Below are 19133 nucleotides of genomic sequence, written 5' to 3' on the forward strand. Positions count from 1 at the left end.
AGAAAAGTTGAGATTCCTGGGATTCAAACAAAATGTAATGTACCATACTCTCTGACTGCCCTGGAATTTTGCATTTTAAGAAAGCCTCCTATGATTTTGACCTTTAGGTGGGTGGGGTTCAATTCTATTATGCTCTTGATAATATCCTTCATGGCTGGAAAAATATGTAATATATACTGTATGTTGAACTAATTGATTCTACTATTCTTATCCATATAGTTTAAATTTAACTTTATATTGCTTATGTGATTCAATTATTTTCCTCATTATAGACAAGATGAGAAACTGCTCCCGTTTTTGGTTGTCTAGTAGAAATTTTTATAGCAGATTTAACTGATTACCAGAAGATTACTTTAGAACTTTTACTTTTACTTTATGGGAATACTGCTATAGTAGCATTTAGAAAAGTCTGTCTGCACATTTATTTACTATTCACTAATTTAATAATTCAAGTAAGGCATCGTTAGTTCTAATTTTGCGTCAATAAATGAAACATTTGGAAAACAACTCAGTGACAGTATAACAATTTGAATAAATGGTTTTAGTGATGGTCACAATTGGTATATCTTCCTCAGGAGATGATGAGTTTCCTAATGTACAGAGGCCATGTCTTTGTTCTGATCACAGTGCCATAGGAGGGGTTTACCCAATGACTGTTAGATAAATGAATGAATACACAAGTAGGATATGATGCCTCTTGATCCTTTGTGTCTGTGTATGTGAGCATGCATGTTTGTGTGAACTGTGCAAAATAAAGAAGATGGCAGTATCCATAAATAAAGTGTATTTTAATTTTTGAAAGTAGTCTAATAGCTCTAATGGTCCTTTATGCCATTAAAAGCAAAGATAATACTTTTCATGAAGTTCAGAAATTAAATAAATATTTCAAAAGATTATACATAACTAATTTTATACCCACTGCCTTTATCATTAAGAATGGGAAGTCTCTGGTGATACAGGAAAAGTAAAACTCCATACTCTGCTTTTCTCTTTTTCTGTGTATCCAGGCTTCCTTTAATTATTTATTGTTGCTGTTTGTTTGCTTCTTTTTTAACTTATTTCACTTATTCCCTCTAATATGAAAATACTTCCAAGGAAAACTCTTTTTTTTTTTTTTTTGCTGTTTTACACTTTTGACTTCACAGCAACATCATAGCTAACACATGACTGCAGGTTTCTTTGTTGATTAGATTGTATCGAAGTTTGTGAACATTAAACACCCTTTTGCAAATAAAACTATTGTATTTTCTTACCTAAAATTGCTCTGAAAATGACAAAAATACAAAATACATGAAAGGTTATAAGAGACCAAATAATAAACAAGTTGTTAAGGCAGATGGACTACTTTGGTTGAGAAAGATATGTATGTATATACAAATTTTAATATATGATTTTAAGCAAATCAGAGGGTTTTTTTAATTTTAAAATCTGATTCTATGTATTAGAACATAAAAATATAACTTGAATTATAACTAGCTTTTCAGCTCAACTAGTCAACTACCTGCATATCACAATCTTTGATTTATCATATGAATCATGTCATATGAATCATGTCATATTGTTCATATCTTTTCACGCATCTGGCAGGCTGAGATTGTGATTTGTTTTCACATATGTTGTGATGGAGAAGATTCAGGATGTGTAGTGCTTTATCAGGCTGTATGTGCTTTAATTCTCACTTCCAGTGGTAAAACATTCTGTCATAATTTTTAAGTATTGAAATTCTTATTCTAATGTATGTTAAATGGTTTTCTATTTCTATACATTTTGCATCTTCTTTATCTCTACCACCCACTTTCACAATTTTGAATAACAATAACAAAATTCTGCAAATATTAATTTTTGTTTTCAACATGGCCTAGACATCCAATTACACAAAGTGATTATGCGAATTCACTTTTTATAGTAGGATAATTGCTCCATTTACAATTCAAATACATATTTAGGTAGTTTTTTCTTAAATATATCAGTAGGCATATATAAGTTGCTCAGAACTATGCACTCTCATCTTTACTAAGCTGCAATATGTTTAAGATATCTTAAGTTTTTCCTCAGTTTGTTTATAAATTTGCCTTGTGAATTTAACTGTTTTTAAATGCCTGATTCTTGTATACTTTATGACATAATGTATAGCTTATAGTTCTTGCATTATTCTTTTCTGTTATTTTGTTCTATCTCACATGTACACAGTTGAGAAAATACTATTTCAAATGGAATATATGGAAAATAACAGAGTTATTACAACTGGTCTGTAAGAAAGTTGGTTATTTGATGGATGGACAACAAAAATAGTCATGAAAATCTTTTGTTGCAAATATTTTAATTTTTATAAGTGGACTGTTATGGATGCATCATAAATATTTTTCCTCTCAATATTTTATTAAGTTGCTTTTGCTTTTTCATTCTACTCCTCTCGCCTTAGTAACCCTCCTATTCTCCACTTTCACCCTTCTCATTGTAACTAATAGCTAGAATTTGATTCACATCTCCCCACCCACACTCTGCTGACATCATAAATTATTTGAATCCAAATGGACAATATTCATTAGCTGTGCACTTTACTGAAAGAGCCTTACACAAGAGTGCTGCACTCTCCCATTTTTATTAAAAGTTAAAATGTTTTTGCTGTCAGGAGGGTTGGATGAGTTAGCCATGATAAAGGACAGGGCTCAGTGCTAATATATAAAAATAATAACTATTACCATTGGTTGAATGACCCTGGGAAAAGAGCACTACAAAGCTATTTGTTGTTCTCTTTCACTTGTCAACAGCACTGGCTTAAAAGCTTTAGATATTGTTGAGGACCTAATAGAACCTTTGGGAAGTTAGAAAGACAACTGTCAAAAAAAGAAAAAAAAGGCAAAGATTAATTGAGCAATTTTGTATTTGTGCTGTTTACGGGCATTTTATACATTAACTTAATAGAAGTGGCACCTCCCTAGTCCTTCATACTTACTACATTCCTTTATCATCTTTATTGATAAGATCAAACTGAAGAAGTCATAGGAATGGTAGATAACCAAATACATTAATAGTAGGTGGTTATTTCATAAAAATGGGTACAAGTAGCCCTATTACTCTTTGATGAAACTTTTGATTTTGGGGTAGTTTTCATGACAGGCAAGGTGAATCATATTTTACTTGATTTTTTGAAATTATTTTCCTAGGTTGTTTTATAGTAAGTTGTAGTTGTAATGTTAGTCAACATTTTTGGGTGTCACTATGTGCCTGGCACTGTTTTAATGGCGTTACATAAATTATCTCATTTACTTCTCACAACAAGCATATGAAGTAAGTGCAGTTATTAACCTCTTTTGCAGGTAAGTGAATGGAAGCATAGAGAGGTTACATTACTGGCCAAAGGGCACAAAACTTAATAAGTGATGGAGTCAGGTTATATATGACATTACATTATCATTGTAAATATTTGGTAGTAAAATATAAAGGAGATTTTGTGCATGAGGACTAGCTCTTCAATTTCTTGTTGAAATGCTGGGATTTAATATTTGAAATGAGAACAAAACAAAGAGTTGTAGTCTATATAAGAAAATGCAGTTACTTTGTGAGTGATAGAGTGGATGAAAGAATGATTATTCTATCACATATGAATAATGCCTATCTTTTAGTGGAGATTTTTGTATAGAAAATATGTCATGTGAGGAGTAAACCTAAGGTTATTGATATGTAGTAATGATACCATATTGATTATGTCATAATCATGTGATAAAAGATATTCTTCTAAAATGTGATATAAAACCAATTATAATTGAGCAGGTTCAGCTGATGCAACAAGAAAATTTACGCCTATGACTAATGATTTAAGTATTACGTTACATTTTTCTGAAAACTTCACATTAAAAATTGTAAAACTTGAATCAGCCAAAGACATTTTTTTTTTTTTTTGTATTAACAGGCTCTCATTAACTTTCAAGTGGAAACAAACAAGTATTTTGGCAATACTAAACTTAAAGTATTTCCAGTGTTTAATTCACTTCAGGACAATCAGCTATAAAAATAAAGCTTATCTAAATCTTAATGCTATGGAGTTTCTTGTGTGTTTCTATTGTTTGTTGTGGTATGTGTTATATTATGAATTTTTTAGAGGGGGGAATCTTGCTACATTGCCCAGGCAGGAGTGTGGTGGCTATTCACAGGTGCAAACAAAGTGCGCTACAGCCTCAAGCTCTTGGCCTGAAGCAATATTCTCGCCTCAGCCTCCTGAGTAGCTGGGACTGTAGGCCCACCACTGTGCCCAGGTTATTTTTTGATATTTCCTAGAAGAACTTGGTATGTCCAGTGGCAGACTAGCTGTAATACTTGACTAAGGGGACTGTTAAGAGGCCTTCTGGTTTTTAGTGTACAAATAGCTTTCCAGATATGTAAAGGTCAATATTACTTACACTGTACTGTTTAATATTTGCTCCCTAATATTGTGTAGATATGCAGCTATTGTCAACATGAATTGAACTCTTACTGATATATGATTTCCAGATTTAGCTCAATCTTCCCCTCAAAAATAATTTTATTATATGTAACTTAATAAATAGCAACATATTAAATTGTAATTAGCCTTTTGAAGAAAAATAAATTCGGTTAAATAAATGCACTAAATTGTATTTATTCTTCAGTTTCATGGGGCTACCAGATGAAAGCTTCCAAGAGTAGAACATCAAGTTAACAGTACCTAATTTAAACAGATTATCGAGTTAATAATACTTAGTTCTAAAACAGATTAGCCACCAGTACCACCTATCAAATAATTACTAATTTAAGCTAGACAAAGTGAATAAAATAGAACTACAATTTCATTTTTCAAGAGTTTGGCCGTCTATTTAAAAAACTTTGTGGTAGTATGTGATATACTGTTAAGAACACTGAACTGGAAATTGGACTGCAAGTTCTGCCTTTATATAGGTTTGTGATATTAGGCAAGTTATTTAGCATCTCTAATTGGTACTGTTTTAGTCTGTAAAATGAAAAGTTTGGTCTAAACCAGTTATTACCCAAATCGTATTGAGTCATACACATGGTCATCTCTCAACACTAATTTCCTTGGTCAAATATTTTAAAAATACTATATAATCTGTAACTAGCTTAAAAATTACCAATCTGTTAGTACCTAAAATGATCTAAATCTTGTAGAGAGGAAATATAAATTTGTTTAGTGTTAATTAGATTTGCATGACAATCGAATGCGTGTGTTGTTTTAGTTTTAAGTAGCCAAACCATTTATGTTCCATTTATGTCAGATATAGGTTTTCCTCAATTGCTTTTATGAAGTGCTTATCTAAATGATATATAAAGACCTTTTCAGCTCTATAATTCTTATTTTATGGCATGAGTAGTCTACATGTGCTTTTACTTTCTTACTTTGAAGGAGATATTGGTATATTTTGAAATCTAGTTACCTCCAGAAGACAACTTCCATTCCTCAATGTGTACGCTATCACATGTCAAGAATAACACAGCTTAGTTTAAGCTGCAAAATTAAAGTATCAACAGTGATAGGTTTGGTATAACCTAACTCCTGTGACTTTGTTTAAAAGTCAAATATCATACATAACGTACTTTTTGTTTGTTCGATTTTTCAATGAGCTCTGCCACAGCAGCTGAACGGAGATTAAGGAAAAAAACCTACATAAACACAAAGCAAATACCTGAGCTTGTGTGTAAAGCTACTGCACTGGAGCAAATGTGGTTTAATTCTTGGCACTGGCAGCTTGTTGGAGAATTACAATATGTTGGCATGAGTCTCTAGGTCTCATTGTTCCAGATGAGGGAGTCGGTCTTAAGAGTGTTTGGCACTGAAGGGAAAAAGGAGTGAGAGTTATAGGGAATGAACAGGCCCTAAAGAGGCAGGATGCTGTTGTAACAATGGCTGGCACAGTTGGGGGGGGCCATTCACTGGTGGGGATTGCCATAGGCATTGATGTGAAGAAGCATATGTGAGCAAAAGAGGCAAGAGTGAGAAGGGAAAAGCAAGCAAATGTATCAGAAGGGTCCTGTTGGCAGAAAGAAACAATAGCGAGCCAATTAGACTCATCTTAATATTAGTGTGTTGATGATGAAGGGTATATTTTATTTTGAATTTGTCTTATATCTGTCCTATTTCCTAACTTTATTTTCTTTTTCAAAATATAAGCATTTACCTTTCCCCTAAAGAGACAGATCCTTAAATTAAGAGAACCTGGTTTTGTATTCCATCTGTTCTACTTACTGATGAGCTGATGTTGGGCAAAGCATCTTTCTGAGCCTTAGTTTCCTCATCTGCAAAATGGATATAACAATTATATATGCCACTGACAAAATTGTATCTGGCAGCATTCTGTAAATGGAAATGCTATGCAAATAATGATTATTAACTCACACTTATTTTTAATATAGGGAGCCCTAGTTCTTACTTTGAAGGTAATCATGATATTCCAGTACTTGGGAGAATGAACTCTCAGGAGGAGGAATTTTCAGGAGACTCTTTTAGAGTTAAGTGAAAAACATGACACATCTTAAAATGAAAATAGAAGAAACTCATAAATACATACATCTACTGGGTACGCACAAAAATTTTAAAAAAATTAAAGGAAACTCCAGAATTTGAACATTTGCAAATAACTAGGCACCCCACATACCATATTCATAGTACAAAATATGATTCTATGCTTGTGCATTTTTAAAATCTTATCTTAGAAAATTAAATATTTAATAGATAATTACTATCTATTCACTTCATAAGCAGTGAAGCAGCACTTACACTTACATAATTGTGTCAAATTTCACTTTACTCATATTCACATGTTAACAAACAGGTGTATTGTAAATATTGGGCTTCTGCCATTTGGTCCTTTACATTTTGAAACATGCATTTTCTACCGTATCTTTACCATTTTCAGAGAAATTTAATCACTGCTACATGTCCATTCATTGTGCTCATTATTATGAGATTATTTCTTACTGTTATTTCAAGAACTACCAGTGGAAACTAGCAGTTAGTAGAGTATTGAATGTGGATTTTTTTGAAGCCCTTTGCTTTACAGAAATTCAGAGAGAGGGGTGAAGTGGGTGAAATGATGTCTCATGATCCCCTTCCCTCGTCACCCCCACAGGCCAATCTAGCCAGTGTCACTGTCTTGGAGAGAACCCAGGTTGTTTGAGTTATAGCCCAATATTCCTTCTACTATATAAGTAAAATTAATTTCATTGTATATCTCTGCTATATACTTATAGGTTGTCACTAAATTATCCAGAATCCTAGAGTGCAAGGCATATAATTGGACCACACCCTGAAAACAAAAACTGTAAAAAAGCCTACCTTTTAATTCCACAGTTGCTGCTCATACATATGTGTTACCCTAGAACATTTATCAAGTTTTTACTTCATCTATCCAAGGGAGTTAGTAAGAATCGTTTTTCCTACGATCCAGAACTGTTTTGTAGATTAAATGAGGGAGAGTGTGTGTGTGTGTGTGTGTGTGTGTGTGTGTGTGTGTGTGTGTGTTTTGTGTTGCCATAACAGAATAACACAGACTGAATGATTTATAAAGAAAATAAATTTATTTATCACAGTTCTGGAGACTGAGAAGTCCAACCTCAAGGTGCTAGCATCTGGTGAGGGCCTTCTTGCTGCATCATCCCATGGTGGAAAGCAGAAGAATAAGGGAGTGCACACACGAGAGACAGATGGAACTTGTACCCTGAAGCCTTTCTATAATCAGCCTTAATCCATTCATGTAGGTGGAGCCCTTATGACCTAAATACCTTCCATTAGGCCTCACCTCCCAACACTTTTGGATTAGGGGTTAAATTTTCAACACATGCTTTTGGGCGGACCCATTCAAACCACAGCAATGTATGTGCTGCAAAGAAGAAAGATTTTGGGATCCAATAGGTAGAATTTAGCTCCACATTGGGCAAGTCATGATAACTTCCTAAGTTTTGGTTTCTTAAATGGTAAAACAGATGTACCAATATCTAATTCAGCAGATTACTGTGAGCAGTCTGAGATACCACATGTGAAGGACCTGGTACCTTGCTTAGCACATAGCCCTCTAAATAGTAGCTATTATTATCATTTTGTTGTTGATAAGAGAGTTAGGAATGTGTAGGAAAAAAAACAAACTTAGTTCAAGACCTCAATTCTGCCCATTACATTTTGTGGAACCTCAGAGCAATTCTCTTTTTTCTTTTTGCTGGTGCTGCTTCATCTCTTTAAACCCGTAACATGGATGTTACACAATCTAAGTCTTCATTTGGTTATTACCATTAAATGAGAGAATACAGATAAAAACCTCTAGCATAGTTCCTGGCACATAGGCTGCTAAATAAATGTATTTGAATCTGAATTTAAAGTATATACCTCATCTAAGTTGTAAGTATGAGTGTCTTTATTCATCCACAGACATGACAACCGTGATTTAGATATGTTTCTGATTTTACATTTTCAAAATAACTTAGTCTTAAAGAAGTTATTCTTTTTTTTTTTTTTTGTAGTGTGTGCTTAAAAGTCAAGTACTTGAACAAACTGGCTCTGTTTACCAGCCTTATATCTTTATGCTAGTTAATAAAGAGGCCTGGAATGTTCTGCAGGTTTCAGAAATCTGGCTGCTGTTTCTTTAACTCTGCAACTTAGACAGAAGACTTCTGTTTCTTTATGAGCACACTACAGTGAATATTTTGTCTAGCTGCAGGGGAAAAGCTTTGTCATGGACTTTGCAGACAATAGCCTTAAAAGTAAAATGGTCTGCTTTTGGTGCCTGGAGGTTCAGGGGCCTATTGTTAGTGCACAATGGATTTCTATTGCTGCATTCCTGCTTTGCAAAGGTTTGTTAGCTTTTAATGACTGACAGTACTCTATTGCAAATACCGTATTGGCTGTGCCCTGTTTACATGCTACTCAAGAATTTTTGTAGAGTGCTGGAAAAAAGAAACAGTGGTGTTTGTTTGACCTACTCTGATAAGGTTTAAGAAATAATTTTACTCTCAAACTGTTTACTGGGAATGTAGAAATGTTGGAAGTCCTTGCAGAAGTATTTCAAAGTTACTTTTAAAGCGTCAATGAGGAGAAATACTGGTTATAATATGAAGATATTTACTCTGTTTTATGACTCCTAGAGTTGCTGTTAATATTCTGAACCAATACCATATAGAAATTGGGATATTTTAAGAAAAATTAAAAGTAAATTTTTCAGTATTAGTTCCTTAAATGTGAAAAATATAGCTATGTATTTTGTTCCGAGGGAAAAAAATCCATTTTTCATTCATTCATTTCAACTGCATTCATTCATTTCAAATTCATTCCATAGGTAAATGTGCATTTATTAAGTTGTTGTAAGTGCATATACATATTTGCATATATGTATATATGTATACATATAGACTATGTAAAAGAGTAATCATTCAGAGCTTTTCACCATTTTATTTTCCACAAGTTTCTGACATGTGAGACAGAAGTGTTCCATATTGTTATTTTTTTTTTCCAAGGAAAATTGCACCTCTGCTTTGTTGAAAACTCCACACAGGCTTTTTGACTCTGCTAGCTGATCGCTGTAAAGATGGGGCCCTGGAAAAAGGAGACAGCATTAACTAAACGTGATGATGAAAACTCTCTAATATGCATTTTACTGAGGGGAAAATTAACCAGTTTCTAATAATATTACGGTCTCTAGGCCAGACGGTCCCTTTGATAAGTTAACATGTACTCCCTTTATGCTCCTAGTAGGGGGTAAACAAATGCCTGAACAAACACACATACACATAAACACCAATGTGGAGAATGGCAGTGTATGTCCTTGATCTATATAATAAGTGTGGGTATTGTTATTTAGATGGAGCATACTGGGACACTTATCTTTTAGTACATTCCATTTTCTAAGTGAATGCTGCGCTAATCGCGGGATTGAAAGCCATTGTAATTGTGTATCCATCTAAGTGCTGACAAGAATATACAATTATATTGTTTGAAACTGAGTTTAATGTTTGGGAGTTTTTATTGGCATTTATATTTACTTATACATTAAAGTTCAACACAAAAGGAAAGGTCAAAAACTGTTATATGTAGAAACAAATACCAGACTAAAGCAGCACCTTGCTTTCTAAAATGTGTGTGCCCTGTCCGAATACAGGGCATTTTAAAAGAGTGTGATACAAATCGGAAATAAGCAAATAATAGGTTTCCATTATAGGCAGCATTCCTCACTTCTCTAGATTTTCCAATCTTTTTAAAGCTTCTTTTATACCAATTTTTTTTTTGTTTTTTTTTATGTTCGCAGTACTGGCAAATCTTACCACAGTGTGCTTACCGCCACACGATGTTAAACACATATTATAAAGTGGATGTAATTGTAAACACACAGAGGGATATAATTACATGTAGCAGATTTAAGAGCTAATTCTTTGCCTTTTTTTACTCTGCATTTTATCAACATAATTATTTTTTGACTGCAGACTAACACCCTGAAATTGACAAGCATCCATTATAGCAAGAATTTGTTCACCAAATTGAAAAACAATGAACTGCAAGGTTTATGTGTACCCATTGTCATAAAGAATTAGTATGGCTTTGTTCCGCAAGAGGAAAAAGCTAATGATTTTGAAACAGCAGGTGACAAAACACATTCTTTTTTTCCACCCCTGTTATCAGTTTTTTGATGAAGCCATTATGAAGTGGGGCTGGGATAGGGATGGCCTTATTTTTAGCAGATAGACTTTTAATGAGCTCCATTGTAAGGAGAGTCATGTTGATTTGCTTACTTCTTTTTTTCTTTACTTAGAAACCCCCAGTATTGAAAAACTACTCTCAAAGGACTGGAAAGACAAGCTTCTTGCAATGGGATCGGGGAACTTTGGCGAAATAAAAGGTAATATGGTGTGATTATTTTTATCCAAAATGTACCAAAATGAAGTTGATATTCAGAAATAGTAATGGTGATAAAGTATTTCTGCCCTCACCTCTTCTGCTTCTTGCATTCTCTGTGTTTAGGATTTCTTCTTTCTATCTTGAAGGAGGATGTAGCAGGGTTCTTATATTCTTTCTTTGTGCCTTATGGAATAAATGATATGTTGTTTTCAACAGAATCACTCCACTATACCTCTAACAGGCTCTGATTTTCATCATTAAAATTAAATTAAATTATTTAAAAAAATTAAATTATTTTATAAGTAAGAATGTACCTATAGCAAGGTTAAAAACTGCATTTTATAAGATTTTGTACATTGTACATATAAGAAATATGGGTGTGTAGAACCTAAATTTAAAACCAGAAATGATGAATGGGGAGAGCATAATAAAAGGTTGTTTTGTACCAGTCAAGGTAACAATTTGTTTTGGTTTTATTTGAATCAGCAATTACATCCAGCTAAGAAAAGTTCTATAAAACTATTCATATCTTAATAAACTCCTACTAATAACAAGGGGAGAAGATTTAATTTCCTCATATAAGATAAAAGCAAATTATCCTTTCAATTAATTTAAAAATATGTTTTCTCAAAACACAGTAGGCAGTCTATGGTTTTCTATTTGTTGCTAGTAGGACACTTAAGATTCTGAGTTCTACAGTAGGATTTTAAGAAAATCAAGATACTTAGTCATCCGTATAAAATATTTAGTTATATATTACTGTGTACATTTTTGGTAGAGGCTGAATATACATTTAAGACATCACTAGATTTATATTATTATACATGTAGAAATAGGTGTATAAATAACTTTTTTGCATATGTGTGTCCGTGCAAGTGTTTTCCCAATGAGAGAAGCAATTTTCTCTCTTAAGGCTTTACTCCATCAGTGTATCCTGGAGAAAGGCAAAGCATCGGTCTTAAATGTTTGGCCTACATGACATTAACATCTGGATATCTAAAAACTTCTGGAAAATGTTTGGCTGAATATTTCACTTTCCATGCAGATCATTTGGAATTACATGTATTTAGGCTATGATTACTTGTGAAAGGGTGATGAGAAAATGAATTGGTGCTAATCAACAAATTCAGTAACCAAAATCTACAATGGAATCAAATTCAAGTGAATGAGAATCAATATGCCTTAAAGAGCTTGAAGAGAAAGTTTAAGGAGAACTGAGGAGTTTCATCTTCAGAGGCGGCAGGTCCTTGATATTATTTTGATGGATTTTAACCCATTTACCCCTGAGGCATAAGATGCATTCTCCAAGGTTTTTTATTCTCCTCTGACCTAGGTAATAACTCAGAGTAGAGCAGCGAAGACTGCCTTTTCCAAGCCTTCTGATCTCATTCCAATGGAGGACAAACATTTTTTCCCTCCCTCGTTTTCCTTCACAAGTCAAACTTAAAAGCAGCAACAGCAGTGATGACAAGCTTAGAGGAAAGCTCAGCTGTCCCTTTCAGGCTTGCCTTGGGGGTTAGTTTAGGAAGCTACAGTACAATCACAAAAGAAGTTTCTGTCTTTAATTTTGAGTTTTTTAAGCTTCACATTCAGAGTACAAGTTAGGTTATTGTCCTCTGGTTCTGTTCAAAACACTGTTTTCTGATGCATTTTAAAAGCAACTGTAGGTCTTTCTTCTGTTCAGGGCATGGTTATTAGGTGTTCAACTCAGGTTTGGCAGTAAACCTAGAAAACAGCACTGGGTTGCTTTTCCTACTGACTGCCCATGACAGTTGCAATTACTATCCATTGTTCATAGGTGGCTAGAAAGTGGAGAGGATACAATAGTGTGTTGCCCTCTGGGGGTAAGTGAATTTGACTTAAAGGTTCTTGTTGGGGTCAGGCACAAAGATTATGTAGGGCCCAGGAATGTAGTTTTCCTGCCACTTCAGAAGTTAGACAAGAACAGTGGCGTAGTTGTTTGGGAAGTTATTTTTTGAGGCAAATGAAGATGTAAGTCTTATGCTGTCCTATACTTGTTTAGTTGAGGGAGGGAAGAATAAGTAAATTTTTTTAAAATCTGAAAATATGAATGTATTGAATTGTTATTTATGAAGGTTAATTTAAAATAATGTATTTAAATAGAACCTTTGCATATGTTAGGATGTTTCCAGCCTTTACAGTATTCACAGAGCCTTGGTGTGCATGGAAACTTTTCTCCTCCATTTATATTAGCCAGTTTCCATTTAATTTTTAATTAGTTCCAGGAGATGTGTGAGTGAATAAGTGTGTGCGTGTGTGTGTGCCCTTTTCCCTTTTCTGAATATTTCATACTATAGCCAAGTGAGGACTGAGCTCTGTTTTTAAGTGCTGTTTTAAATTCCTATCAGTGAATTAGTTTCAGAGCATTTGGACAAATATTACAATCATAGCTTGGAAGGGTTTAGAGAAGTGTTTCTTACTATTAATATTCAAAAAGTAAAAAATGATAGACTTTTTAAAATAGGAAAAATGAATGACATTTGATTTGGAGAGTTTAGCTATCAATTAATAGTTGTCATGCCCACTTAAAGTCAATCTCATTTTTCAAGAAACAATGTGAGTTAGTAAAGGTCACCTACTTCTAAGAGCATAAAGTTATTTTTCATGTTGGATAATTTTACCTGTTAGAATTCATGCCATTTTATGCTCTGGTACTTTGGAAATGTGAATTAGGTTTTAAAGTTACATTAGAAACAATCCTCTAGCAAACACATAAAAAGGACACTCGATCTGGTTTTGCAGAACAAAACAGTTTGACTGAAAAGTTCTGCCAACAACAGTCAATATATGCTATAAACTGATTAGCTGCCCAAAAGAAGTATTTGTTTCTTCTTCACTTATAAGCGACGTAGTATAACTGGTCAGTTTACAGATTCTTTTGCCCTTATCTATGCAGAAGCACTGAGTAACAATAATGTGAAAGGTGAAGAAATACCTTTTAGAGTCTCATAGTTATTGAGTGCGGAGGGAGAAACAATGCCTTTACTCCAGCTGGCAACCAATAGTCACACACAATTTCAGCTAGAATGAAATTCCACTACACCGAAGGTCATTCATTGCATTGGTACCTCACCTGAGGATAGTATCTGGGGATCCATGTCGGCTTTAACTAATCTAAGCAGATCATTTGTTTTTCAACAAAGTAATTGCAAAATTTGTATTTTGCTGACTTAATGTTTATTTGTAGAATTATAACACAAATATCTGCATACAAAATACTCTCAATTGTTTTTATCTTGATAAAAGCAGAGCTGTGTACGGGAGGTTCTCTGGCCAAGTCACTTTAAAAAATTCTAGACCAGTTTCTCTACCTGCCTTATTTCAAGAGTTTTTTAGAGCCTGGTTTATTTCCCCTCAGAATCTCTGATGCATTCTTCTGACCCTGGTCACGTTGCATTAATTCAGGCCCACAAACTGTTGAATCTGTTTTTAACAAAAGTGCCAGAATTTAACAAAAATTCTAGACCAGTCTCTCTACCTGCCTTATTCCAAGAGTTTTTTAGAGCCTGGTTTGTTTCCCCTCAGAATCTCTGATGCATTCTTCTGACCCTGGTCACGTTGCATTAATTCAGGCCCACAAACTGTTGAATCTGTTTTTAGCAAAAGTGCCAGGGGCATTTGATATAATTCAACAAATTGTTCTTATGCAAGGCTATAATTTTGTGTATTCTAGAAGAAGGGCTATAAAGGCAAACACCAAACGCTTCTAGAACTGCCAATAAGGGATTCAAGGAGATAATCCATTCAGCAATACTATAGCCTTTCAGAGCTCATGAATTAAAGACTTGTGCAATGTAGATTCAGTGTGTGGATTAAAGTAGATAATCTTTTAGGTGGCATGTAAATGTTTGAGATAGAAGATGTATAGAGTCAGTCAGTGGCTTGAAAGGGATAATTACGTCTAAATAACATTAGATGATTTGAAAAAAGCAGGCTTAGAATAGGAATCAGATCCCAGGTAAAAAATCTAGTAAGGGATCCTATAAGTTTTACAAATTTAAAACATGGAAACTGATATTCAGCATTTCAATATGTAAAGGTTTATATCACTTCAAAAGTTGTTTCAAACATGTTCTTTTAAAATCCAGTAAAGATTTAAGAATCATGTGGTTTACGAATAGTAATCTTGTTATTATTACATTTGTACATTAACCTAAAACATGCATATCTGCACATTTTTACAAAGGGGTTGGAAATGTTTATTATTTTCTGAGAGAACTGTTGGATCTGGAATTTGTTCAATACAAGAGTCAGCCACAAGGAAGGTACACAACATGTAGTCATTTACTTCTAAATAAAGTAAATGTTTAATGTTTTTAATCTAACTAAGCTTATTTTATAGTTCCTCTGTAGTTGCTTATGAGTAATGTTTTCACTTTTTGTAAAAACTATTTCACAAGAACTAAAGAAAGACTGCTGGCGCGTAGAATATAAGTTTTCAAAATAAGTTTGGCAATGTCTATAAAAGCAAAGAGTGAGTACATTTTCTATAAACCAGTGATTTGCTCCGCCTCATGACGCCAGTGTCCTCATGCCAGTGTGTAAATACAGCTAGTGATCAGAAGAAAAGGATAGGTCACTGTATCTCAATTGAGCTGTATATTGATAGTCCAGTTGACAATTAGGAAATTTTATATACTTTGTACTTTTTAAGGTACTTAATAATGTGTGTTTTAAACACAAGGTTAATCAAATACTAAACTCTTACATATTTAATCTGGGCTTTATATTGAAAAAAATGCTCTCCTCAACATGTTTCTCATTTAAAAATGCATTCATTCATTTAAAAAAATTGCTTGTTTGAGAAGCATAAAGATTCTAAAATTAAAATGATTATAAACACATTATTTGTTTTCTTGTAGATATGAATTCCAAAGCGTGTTTAAATACTCTCCAGACTATTGGGTAATGCAATTAACCTAAAACCTTTTCCTTTTTTGTACTAAAATTTACTAGGAAAGCATGGTGTAGCCACAGTGATTTGATGTTATGTGGACTGATTGTTCCAAGTACTTGTGGAAATTCGGCTACCACTTTTGGTTTATTTCCTCATCTACTCATTTTTAAAAAGTTGCCGATTATGATTTATTGCCTGCCACTTAGTGAACATCTTCTTACAGGCACTGCGTAAACATCTTTCTTACAAAATTATTGTGACAACATTATTTAATTCTGATTTTACATATGAAAAAATTGAGACTCAGAAATTAATTATCAAACACCACATACTCTAGTTGTGGCAGAGTCAAAATTTGAACTTAACTTCTCACTGCCTTTAAGGCCTGTGTTTTTTTACGTAATGCTTAGCAGCCTGTCTTCAACAGAGTTTGACTGGGTGATCTCTAGAATCTAGAATTAAAACTGGAGAACATTTCTAGACCTACCAAACCTGGATGAGGAACTTCTATGATTTGCATCCAAGATACTCTGTCCTTAGATCTGTCCCTAGCACACACACACTCAGTTTTGTATTTTTCCCTGTTTATATATTGACCAGCCCCTTGTAGACTACCTAATATTCTGTTGGCTGAAACTTTGGAATGTAGTGCATATTTGAGGAAGCAATGACAAGTGAAAAATGCCATGTTTTGGGATAACTATTATTGACTACATTCCAAATGCAGCAGATTTAACATGGTATTTTAAAATAATGGTTTTTATATTTCAAGTACAATAAGTAAGTGGATGGAATAGTTTTGGAAAAAGTTCCTAAAATTACAGTCTCCATTAAAAGGTAACATTTTTTAATAATATGTTTTATAGAGCAATACTTTTTTAAAAAGGTAACAAGAATAACCCTTTCACTCACTATAGAAATTATAATGCGTACATCTCTTTCATAATGTCCCAGAAACAAAACATCTACCGTGGGGCAACAGTGGTGAAGACTATAGCTACTTGTTCATTATTTTATTCACTCTAATGGTGTCACCCTTAACATGGAAAGTTTTCCACATTAGATATATTTAAATCTAAGCCAAGGCCCACCTTTTAAGATACTGAAGCAAAAACAACAACATTATCATGTCAAAAGAAATCATAAACATATTTAAAAAGGCAAGAATACTTATAGTATTAGGGTACAAGAAGATGTCAATTAATTTATACTCAGTCATGTAATGAACTGTAGTATTCCTTACATAATTTTAATTGATTCCATCTTCTGACGGGTATCTATATTGAAGTAAAGAATATGTAGCTAAATTTTGTCAAAGTCTGATTAAATTCTTTCTTAATGTAAAGAACTAATTAATAGATGTTTGCATGTAGGATAACCTAACAAATACTCCTTTTATGAGCTGTAATAGTGCCATTTTTATTTAGCCTTTTTGATGAGGGGAGGTCTACCTTTTCTCTTTTTGTTGGATAAGAGTGCTGCTGAAAGAAGCTTCCATTATAAATTTAGACTAACTTAGTTTTTATTCATTTTATTTTCAGTTTATTCAACAAAGGCTGTTATCTGTCTTGCCATGTGGTAGCTCTGGAGATATAATGGTAGCAAATACCATTAGTATTTAGTAGACAGATTCCTGCCCTCCTAGAGCTTATAGCCTAGTAGTAGTTCTTCATTAGGCGGAATATTAAAAGGCAATACAATGAATGATTTTTAGAGGTTTCAAGTGGAATACCAGTTGAAAGTGACATTTCCATAAAAAAATTAATCTAAGTAAAGTCTTGTTCAAATTGTAACACTAGTAGTCTGACAAACACAAATAATAAAACAAACAAACCACCCTGGCAAAGATTTTCACTTTGAAACAAAGAATTAAATTTTTGGTAAGTTTTTTGAGGGAAGAAACGTAATTAGTTTACTTTTAGCTCTAAACTTCTGGGACATTTTTTTCTAAAGTGAGTTTACTTGTACTTTTTCTTTATTTGGACAATAGTTCCCAATGGTTTACTTTGATTTTGATGATTTAATTTCAAGCCATTTATCTATTTCATTTGTGTGGAGTAAAACAATATTGGGGAAATAGCAATTTTCATGTATTTTTTCTTATTATTTCGATGTTTTTGAGATCATCTTTAATTCAACACTGATGAGGGTCATTCCTGTGCATAAAATTGTACATTATCAGCTAATCAAGGACTTTTCTTTGTTCTTAAGTTTATTTATTTTATTCACTCAACAAGTGGTCATATATCTGTATAAAGGTATCCACTATGTGTTAGGCATTATTCTACAGATACTGGAAATACAGTGTTGAACAAAACAAATTATAATAGTGTCCTATTATCATAAAGCTTATACTCTACTGGGAGATACAATAAATAAATAACTATATCAATAAGAATATAACATGTAATGCTAACTACTATCGTATAAAAATTGGGTGATGTGATAGAAAGTGAGATGTGATTGCTTTTATAATTCCAGTGGTCAGCGAAGGCCCTCCGAGGAGCTGGACTTTAAGTTATTACCTTGGATAGATTTGATTGTATTCGTTTTTTGTTTTTTTTTTTAAATCTCTTTCATTTAAATTTAAGCTATCTGAAGGCATGCATTCTTTTCTGGCTTGTTCTCTTAGTATCCTCAACACTTAAAAACAGTATGAGGCACATGGGAGCTGCCCTGTGAACACATGCTGAATTAATTAAAGAAAAAAGCCAGTCATTTCAAGAGGAAGATTTTGCTCCACCAGGAGAAATTTGACAATGTCTGGAGGCATTTCGGGGCATTATAACTAGAAGTGAGGGTCCCACCTGCATCTAGAAGATGGAGGCAAGACCACTCCCCATTAAAATTGTCTGGCCTAAATGTCAACTTCGCCGAGGTTGAGAAACCTGGGTCTGGGCAAAGAGTTTTCTGAGGGTAAAAGTTAACATTCAAAGGTCCTATGGTGGGAGCAAGTTTGCGTATTGGTATTAGAGGAACTCAAAGAAGCATATTGACAAAAGAGAAAATGGGAAGAGATAATGTCAGGGAAGAAGGCAAGGGCCACACCATTCAGGGCTTTGTAAGGTTAGGAGTTTGCATTTTATTCCATGTGCAGAATAAAGCTTTGAAACAGTTTTATACAGCCATATGGCATGACTTGATTTACCTTTCTAAGCACATAACTATGAACGTTTGTTTGGGGAATGGATTTTAGTAAGGAAACAAGTAGAAATAGAGACAATGAGTAGAAAGCAATTGTTGTAGTAAAGGCAAGAGATGATAGTGGCCTGGATTAAGGAGTAATAGTGGAAATGAGATACAGAGACTGATTTATAATATGTTCTAGGGTTGATCAATTTCCAATGAATTATATAGGGAAGATGA

The 19133-nt window shown here is 33.6% G+C and overlaps 1 protein-coding gene across 6 annotated transcripts in view; it reads left to right on the top strand.

The window, feature by feature from the left end:
• The window catches only part of SOX5 (SRY-box transcription factor 5), a 1026842-nt gene that overhangs the window by 794955 nt on the left and 212754 nt on the right, over positions 1 to 19133 (top strand). For all 6 annotated transcript variants that reach the window (XM_031000926.3, XM_063694118.1, XM_063694117.1 and 3 more), the window contains one exon: positions 10764 to 10850. In XM_031000926.3, coding sequence (XP_030856786.1) covers positions 10764 to 10850 — 87 coding nt within the window. The remainder of the gene's footprint in view (positions 1 to 10763; positions 10851 to 19133) is intronic.

The sequence above is a fragment of the Gorilla gorilla genome, chromosome 10 (genome assembly GCF_029281585.2).
Source record: "Gorilla gorilla gorilla isolate KB3781 chromosome 10, NHGRI_mGorGor1-v2.1_pri, whole genome shotgun sequence".
NCBI classification, from domain to species: Eukaryota; Metazoa; Chordata; class Mammalia; order Primates; family Hominidae; genus Gorilla; species Gorilla gorilla.